The following is an 8,898-nucleotide window of genomic DNA, read 5'->3' on the forward strand; positions in this document are numbered from 1 at the left end:
CTGCCCAGGGATGGCTGTCATGAGATACATCAGTCACGAGCCTAGAGGGGCACAGGGAGAGGGTCCCCCAGAGAGCTGGAGAGGTCATGTTTAGTTTTCTATCACTGCTGCAATATGTTTGAAGAAATAATGGCTGAAAACTTACCCAATTTTATGAAAGACATTAGTTTCTAGATCCAAGAAGCTCAATGAACTGCAAGTAGGATAAATACAAAGAGATCCATACCGAGACCCATCATAGTTGAACTGCTGGAAGAAAACAAACAAAAAAAAAAGACAAAGAAAAATTTGAAAGCTATAAGTGAAAAACAACTCTTCATGTATAGGGGAAAGCAGTACGATTCACAGCTAAATTTTCATAGAAACAATGAAGGCCAGAAGGCAGTTGAATGATTTATTCAAAGTGCTAAACAAAAGAAAACTGTCAGTAATTCTATACTCAACAAAACTATATTTAAAAACTGAAGGCAAACGTTAAGAAGAAAAAAAAAACCAACAAAAAACTGAAGGCAAAAGAAAAATATTCTGAGATAGACAAAAACTGAGAATTCATTGCTAGCAGACTTCCCTGTAGGGAATACTAAGGAAGTCCTTCACACTGAAAGAAAATGACATCAAATCCACAGGAAGAAATAAAGAATCCTAGAAATTATGAATATGTGGATAAATATTTTTCAAAATTATTTAAATAAAATTTCTTTTATTTTTTCTTCTATTTTCTTTAAAAATGTGATTGTAGAAGTGAAAATTATAACACTATATTGTAGAGTGTATAACATATATGAATGTGATATATATAACAACAATAGCACAAAATAAGGTGGGAAATGGAGATATTTTGGAGCAATGCTGCTATATTTTACTGGAATTAAATCTGTATTAACATAAAGTTGACTGTGATCATTTACAATGTATATTGTCATCCCTAGAGTGACCATTTAAAAACCAGCTTTCAAAATATACAGTTTAAAAAAAAACAACAGAGGAATTTAAATGGTATACTAAAAATTGTTTAACACAAAGGCAGGTAGTGAAGGACTAACAGAGTAAAAACAAATAGCAAGATGGCAGCCATGAAGCCAACTATATCAATCACAACATCAAGTGTGAATGAAATAAACATTCCAACCAAAAGTCAGAGATCGGGGCTTCCCTGGTGACGAAGTAGTTAAGAATCCGCCTGCCAGTGCAGGGGACATGGGTTCGAGCCCTGGTCCGGGAAGATCCCACATGCCGCGGAGCAGCTAAGCCCGTGCGCCACAACTACTGAGCCTGTGCTCTAGAGCCCGCATGCCACAAATACTGAAGCCCACACGCCTAGAGCCTGTGCCCCGCAACAAGAGAAGCCACTGCAGTGAGAAGTTGGCACACCGCAACTAGAGAAAGCCCACGCGCAGCAACAGAGACCCAACGCAGCCAAAAAAAAAAAAAAAAAAAAAAAAAAAAAGTCAGAGATCGTCCGTGGTGGTCAGCTTCCAAACTGGCCTCCAATGATATTCACACCCTTGTGTGAACCCCTCCCAAATGATACCAGGGTTGGTATGTGTGACTACATTTCATCAATAGAATATGGCAGAACTGATAGTATGTCACTTCTCAAACTGGGATATAAGAGACACTACAGCTTCTGTCTTGGCTTGCTCTCTTGCTCTCCCATTTCTCAATGACTCCCCCGGGAGGAGTCAGTAACTTCTTGAACGGTCCCACGTAAGTGTTCATGTGACAAGAAACTGAAAACTCCTGCCAACATCCATGTGTGTGAGCCCTCTTAGAAGAAGCTCCTCCAATCCCAGTCAAGCCTTTAGAGCAGGGGTTGCAGACATTTTCTATAATGGTCACATAGTAAATATGTTAGGCATTGTGGGTGACCCAGTCTCTGTTGCAGCTCCCGAACTCCACGGGTGAAGCACAAAAGCAGCCAGTAGGCTATACATAAATGAAAGAGCATGGCTGTGTCCCAATAAAACTTTATTTATGGACACTGAAATTTGAATTTCGCATCATTTGAAGTGTTAAGGAATGTTATTCTTCTTTTCATTTTTTTTCAGCTATTTTAAAATGTGAAAAACATTCTTAGGTTGTGAGCCTTACTAAAACAGGTAATGGGTGGCTTTAACCAACAGCCATAGTTTGCCAAAACTTCTTTCGGGTGCTAGCAACTTCACTTATAGTTTGACTGTAACTGCTTGAAAACTCAGCACCACAACCTAGTTAAGCCACTCCTAGGTTCCTAACTTCAGCAACTGTAAGACAATAAATATGTGTTATTTTATGATGTTACTGGGATAATTTGTTATGAAGCTACAGAGAATAATACATTTTCAGCCTGGATAAGAAAACAAGACCCAAGTATATGCTATCTACAAAAGACACACTTTAGATCTAAGACATAAATAAGTTGAAGGTAAAAGGATGAGAAAAGAAGTACTATGCAATCAGTAACCATAAGAGAGTAGAAGGACAAAATTAGTGTCAGACACAATAGATGTTAAAAGAAATTTTACTAGAGACAAAGGACGTTTCATCATGATAAAAGGGTCAATACATCAAATATACACATCAAACTATGCACATATATTGCTAAGTGACAAAAAAGAGGTGAGTAGGTGAAAGATGCTCAATTTTATGCAAGGAGGGAAAAAAATTGCATATACATGTGTTTAGAAGTGCAGAGAGTTTTGGAAAGATACACAAGAAATAAAGACACGGGTAACAGAAGTTTGCTCTTATAAAGGAGGACTTTCACATACATATTTTATATATTTATAGTTTTTTTATTTTGAAATGACTAACACAGAAAGTTGTAAGTACAGTACAAACATTTTTTTCCCTACACTCATTTGAGAATAAGTTGCCAACATGCTTCCTAATCACCTTCAAATACTTTATTGTGTATTTCTACAAACGAGAACATCCTCTTGCATGTCCACTGTAAGGCAACAGTGAGAATCAGGAAATTAACAGATGGATAACAGATTAAACAGATGGATAACTACCGTAATTAACAGATTAATAGATGGATAACTACCATAATTAACAGATTAACAGATGGATAACTACCATCTATTCCGAGACCCCAACCACCTTTACCAGTTGTGCCAACAACTATATTTTCCACTGCATACTTTGAAATTTGTACTGTAGGTATATCTTTAAATTAATACATATATTTTAAAAATTATATATATTAAAAATTATATATATATTAAAAGTGATAGTATATATATATAATTCCTTTAACAGGCAAATAAAAATAAAAATAAACATAATGAGCCCTGGGACCAGGGGAATTCAGACTTTCCTGGGTCCTCCAGTGGGAGAGGGTGTCCTTCATTCCACGACCCACCCAGAGATACACTCTCAAGGGCCGGGCATGGGGGTGAGGTGGCTTCAGCCGAAGGGTCTCAAGGGGCAGAAAAACGGGTCCAGAAAAAGCTCAAGTCCCGCGGCAGGGTTTGGTCTTCCCACCACCCTGGCTGTTTCAGGTTCAGTCGGCAAGCAGCCCCACTTGCTGAGCCTCCGTGGTTTTTTTTTTTAAGTATTTGTTTATTTATTTATTTTTGGCTGTGTTGGGTCTTCGTTTCTGTGCGAGGGCTTTCTCCAGTTGCGGCAAGTGGGGGCCACTCTTCATCGCGGTGCGCGGGCCTCTCACTATCGCAGCCTCTCTTGTTGCGGAGCACAGGCTCCAGACGCGCAGGCTCAGTAATTGTGGCTCACAAGCCCAGCTGCTCCGCGGCACGTGGGATCCTCCTGGATCAGGGCTCGAACCCGTGTCCCCTGCATTGGCAGGCAGATTCTAAACCACTGCACCACCAGGGAAGCCCTGAGCCTCCGTTTTTAAACCGCAACTTCTGCAGCGGCCCAAGGGAAGGGGGGAGATCTGTCTGTCACACTTTGGCCGGAGTCCGGGCCGGAAGCCTGAGGTACATCCGCCAGGGGTGCGGATCCGGACTTTCCGAGACCCGGGCCCAAACCCGGGCTGCTGGCACGCTGCCCGCCGCCCCCCCCCCACCCCCCCACCCCCCGGCTCCATCCGCAGCTGCGAACCACGGCAGCTGCGAGCCCCTCGCTGAGGGTGCGAGGCTGGGGGCGCTCGCTTGGTCCCGGCTCCCCCGCCAACCACAGCTATTCAAGGGCGACCCGGCGACCCAGCGACCCCCAGAAACCAGAAAATCCCCACCTGGCGGTCGGGGGTGACTGGGCGTCTGTATATACCCAACTCCCCCTACCCCCTAGAATCTCGGGGAGGGCCGGGGTCTCGGGGCCGTCGGGCGAGCCCAGATGGACGAAGTATGTGAACACGCTCGACGGCAGCCGGGACACAGGAGCCCGGCCGTTCGCGTTCCCCGTCTTCTCCGCGGGGAGGCTGCAGCTTCAGTGCGTGTCTGCCCCGGGGCGCGACCGTCGGAGGCCTGTCCTGACTCCTGAACAGATGGGAGGCAGGCGAGGCCCGGATCTGCCTCCAAGCCCCATCCCGCGCCACCCGTCTACAGGTGCCAGTAGGTAGGTGAAACCGGTGAGAGGCAAGAAGAGGGACATCGGCGCAGGTAGCCTGAGATTCACGCACCTGGGGTCTCCAAGGGACCTGTTTGCAGACGTACCGATTGGGGGGTCCCTTACACCCAGGGAGCGGGCGCCAAGGGATGGCTTGGGCCCCTGCAACTTCCCTAAAGTCGCCCCCCACCGCATTACCATCTGGCTGCTTCGCAAAGTGCTGCAGGGGGGCAAGCCAAAGCCCCACCCCCGCCAGATCGTGACACTTCTCAGGCCTCCAGGGACACAAAGTGCCCTCGGAGATCCAGGCCAGGACCCGCCCCGGCCACGCAATCGCTGTGTGACCCTTAGTCAGTGACTTCACCTCCCTGAGCCTGCTATCCTCGTCTATGTGAAGGAGACACAGACACACAGGAGGCGCACAGATGAGAAGCTAAGACTTTATTTGCCACCCAAGACCCCTGCACCCCGTCCTCACCCGCCCTCCTGGGAAGGCTCAGAAGATCTCCACCAACTCCAGCTGCACGTCCCCGCCCACCTCCACAACGAACGCGCGCTCTGGTGGGAGCCGGTAGATGAAGTGGTGGTATTCCGAGTCCCCGACCACAACCTGCAGGGGCGAGGAGACAGGGTTTAGGGTTCCCGAGGCGACTGCGGGGTCATTCCCGACTCGTACCCACGCTGCGTGACCTCGGCACCCACGCAACCCCGCATTAAGGAAAAGGGCTACTCTTGATTCTAAGCCCTTGCCGTGAGGATTCAATGAGTTCATTGTTGGCACGGGAGTGCTTTTTAAGCTTTGGCGGTGGATGTGGTCTCCGCGGTGCCCGCGTCCACCGCCTCACTGTGACGCACAGATTGAAAGTGGAGAACGGCCTGGGTGGTGGAGGGTCTACAGCGACCACTCCCTGCTGGGACTTATTTTGGGTCCTGTCTCCCAACCCATCCATTCCCCTGCCCCAGAGCCGCTACGTCAGACACCAGTGGACAGGGAATAGGGTCCGGGATGTCCACGCCTCCCCGCTGGACACCCACCCTTTGGGCTCTTGCTCTCGCGTCCTTGCCACCGCCATACGCCTGCCCTCAGTGCGCTTGCGCCACGGGAGGTGAGGGACTGGGGACGCCCTGCCCAGCCTTGGCCGCGCCTTTGCTCCCCACCTCCGCCAAGGGCCTTCCTGGCCTTGCCAAGGGAAGAGACCCGGGTGTTGGCGGCCACCCCTGTGGCAGAGACGCACCTTGAAGCCTTTTCTGCTGGCGATGAGGAGCAGGGAGAAGGGATGCCCACGATGGAAGGGAATGCTTAAGCCACGCTCCTCCGACCCCCAGGCACCACACTCCAGGGTGTTGAAGACCACCGAGGATTCATCCAGCCGGGGGTTGAAATGCAGGACGGTCTCACTCTCCGGCTCGTCACTGCACAGCAGGTTTATGTAGAACCTGGTATGTGGCGGATGGGAGGGGGCGTCGGAGAGAGGACTTACCGATTGCCAGAGCACATCCAAGTTTACAGGGACCTGAGAGCCACACGCCAGTGAAGGAGGGGTGGTGGACTGGGGGCCAAGGAGCCCAGATCCCAGGACATCCAGAAACCAACTGGGGACCTGGACACACATCCACCTAGGCGAGGGGCACTGGACTACGGCCTGGGTCCCCCTCATTTCCAGAGTCTGGGAGTTGCCAAGGAGTCATGGTCCTGAAGACCAGGGTGCTCCTGGTTCCCAAGTGTTCTCCTGTTCCCAACCAGAGTGCTCCTGATCCCCCAATGCCCAGAGGGCTGGGGACAACACCAGGGACCCCAGTATTCCCAGGCACCGTAGATTCCCAGAAATCCTGACGCTCCCGACCCAGGAAGTCATAGGTTTGATTGCTGAGGCCTCCCAGGTGCCCAGGGCACCTCTGACTCACAGGCTGTTTTTCCACAGTTGCTTCAGACTCAGACTGGAAGTCATAGGATTATAAGTAAGAACCTTGGATTGCCCTGGATCCCCCAGATTCTTAGAAGGATGCAGGGACCCCAGGTACACTGTCCTGGGACAAATGAGTGAAGACATCAGATTCCAGAAGGTGGGAAATAGCCTGGGGATTCCAAGATCCTGGTGGGCAAAGTTGGCCTGGGGCTTCGTTCTCTGGGCTGTAAGAAGTCGGGTCAGCTGAGCCTGGAGACCTCCCACCCCTTACTGCTGAGGCTTGGGGGTCTCACCTGTCAGCCCTGGTGTGCACAACACCACGAACAATCATCATGGTGCCGACTCCGAAGCCCTCGGGCACCAAGGTCCTGTAAGGCACATTCTGTAGCAGCAGGAGTGCGGGGGCCAAAGTGGATCAGGGAGGCAGAGGAGAGAGACAGATGGGTCAGCGCCGGGGAGAACATGACCAGGACCCAGACCAGCAGAATCAGAGAGCAGAAAGGGCACAGAGGCAAAGGAAAGAGAGCCAGGCGTAGGGAAAGGGTTGGAGAGCGGAACACAAAGAATCAACAGGAAGATATTCAGAGAGGTAGAAAGTAAGGGGGAAACACCAAGGGGGAGATGGGAGCATGGGATGGATTGGGTCAACCCAGAAGCAACAGCCCAGAACGTCATAGCACGCCCGAACACCCACTTTCTCCTTGAAACAGGAGACCTCAGCCAAGCCCCAGCCGCTACCCCATTCCGGTGCAGCCTTCGGTCCAAAACCTCCCCACCTCCACACCCCCGAAGCACTCACATATCTCCCTGCCATGGTTGGAACAGCGGACAGGCAGTGGTGGTGGTGGGTATGGCTGCTGGGACCTTAAGTAAAAGCAGGGCGTGGCTGGCCCTGATGACTCACCATCACCCCTTTCCACACCCACCACCCACACCTGGCACAGACCCTGGCCCTGGGGCCATGCTGGCCAGCACCCTCCTTCTAGGGCCTCTGACACCCCTGCAATCCCTGAGTATTCCCAGGTGTACGGTCCCTCTCCTCTGAGCTAATAATGATAGGAACAGTTAACAATAATAATAACATTATAGGGACTTCCCTGGCAGTGCAGTGGTTAAGAATCCACCTGCCAGGGGAGTGCACACAGGTTCGATCCCTGGTCCAGGAAGATCCCACATGCCTCAGGGCAACTAAGCTCGTGCACCACAACTACTGAGCCTCCGCTCTAGAGTCTGCGAGCCACAACTACTGAGCCTGCGTGCCACAGCTACTGAGCCCGAGTGCCACAACTATTGAAGCCCGCAGGCCTAGAGCCCGTGCTGTGCAACAAGAGAAGCCACTGCAATGAGAAACCCGTGCTCGCCACAGCTAGAGAAAGCCTGTGTGCAGCAACGAAGACCCAACACAGCCAAAAATAAATAAATACATTTATTAAAAAAAAAACACATCAGAGAAGGCTCATTGAGCCACCATCCCTCCAGCCTTACCTTCCTGGTGCCTGGCGGAGAGAAAACACTCTCATGCCCATTTCATCATGGAAAACTCGAGTCCTGAGAGGCTAAGCTGTGGGCTGCAACTCTGGACCCTCTCTCCCAGGTTGGGACCTGCTGACTAGGGCTAAGGATGTGTCTGCACTGAAATTCCAGTTTATGCTTCTGTAATATAATAATAACCATGGCAACAACAATAATAATAGAAAAGGGAGCTCAGAGGGGCAGGATATTTTGCCTGATGGTCAAGGCTGTCTCCTTGGTGCCTAGTGCAGTGCCTGGCACACATAAGTGCTCTGTTAATATGGATGAAAGAAGGAATAAAAGATAACACAGCTGCCATTAACGAAGCCTCCGGCCTTTTTAGCATGTGCGAGAGACCACTGATCTCAGACAGGCCACTGAAGGAGGGCCATTGATCCCCCTTATTTGACAGATAAGGAAACTGAGGCTCAGAAATGAGAAGCAGTTTGCCCAAAAAACACAGCTGTGCAGAACCATGGGGACTGTGTCTCTGGCTTCCTTGATCTCTGGAAGTTTCTCTCTGGTTTATTCTGTCTCCAGGATGCCCTAGTCTCTCTGACTCTCTGTCTCTCTGGCTGTCCTGTGTCTCTGTCCCCCCGCCCCCCGACGTGTTCCTGTTTCTCTCCTTTGAGTCTCTCTCCCTCCTCCTCCCAGAACCCTTCCTCTCTCCCATCCGATGTTCAGGACAAGGGGGCGGGGAAGGAGGGGTGTCCTAGGACCCTCCCCCCAACCAGACCAAGGAAGAGAAAAAAGTGGGACCCTCCACCCAGGCCCATTTCCACTCCCCACAGCCCAAAACTCCAGAAGAGGAATCCAGGTATGAAGGGTGGGGTCAGAGGGAGAATGCTGAAAGAGGGTTCTGGAAGACAGGGAACAGGCAGGTGGGGGAGCTGGGCAGAAGCCCCTCCTAGCAGCCCCCTCTCCGTTTCCACCGCCCTACTCCCCGCACCCCACCCCCATTGGCGCCCCACCCGGCAGAGGGAGA

At 50.5% G+C, this 8,898-nt stretch overlaps 1 protein-coding gene across 1 annotated transcript; it reads right to left on the bottom strand.

Annotated features, from left to right (window-relative positions):
- Nucleotides 1–4,915: 4,915 nt before the first annotated feature.
- Nucleotides 4,916–7,307, bottom strand: LOC118885668 (galectin-7-like). The gene is made up of 4 exons (XM_036834523.1): nucleotides 7,201–7,307; nucleotides 6,695–6,783; nucleotides 5,730–5,931; nucleotides 4,916–5,104 (listed from the first exon to the last, which is right to left on the bottom strand). The coding sequence occupies exons 1-4, from the start codon at nucleotides 7,213–7,215 to the stop codon at nucleotides 4,991–4,993; spliced, it is 420 nt and encodes a 139-aa protein (XP_036690418.1). The 5' UTR covers nucleotides 7,216–7,307; the 3' UTR covers nucleotides 4,916–4,990.
- Between the last annotated feature and the right edge of the window lie 1,591 nt (nucleotides 7,308–8,898).

Source organism: Balaenoptera musculus, chromosome 19 (genome assembly GCF_009873245.2).
Source record: "Balaenoptera musculus isolate JJ_BM4_2016_0621 chromosome 19, mBalMus1.pri.v3, whole genome shotgun sequence".
NCBI lineage: Eukaryota > Metazoa > Chordata > Mammalia > Artiodactyla > Balaenopteridae > Balaenoptera > Balaenoptera musculus.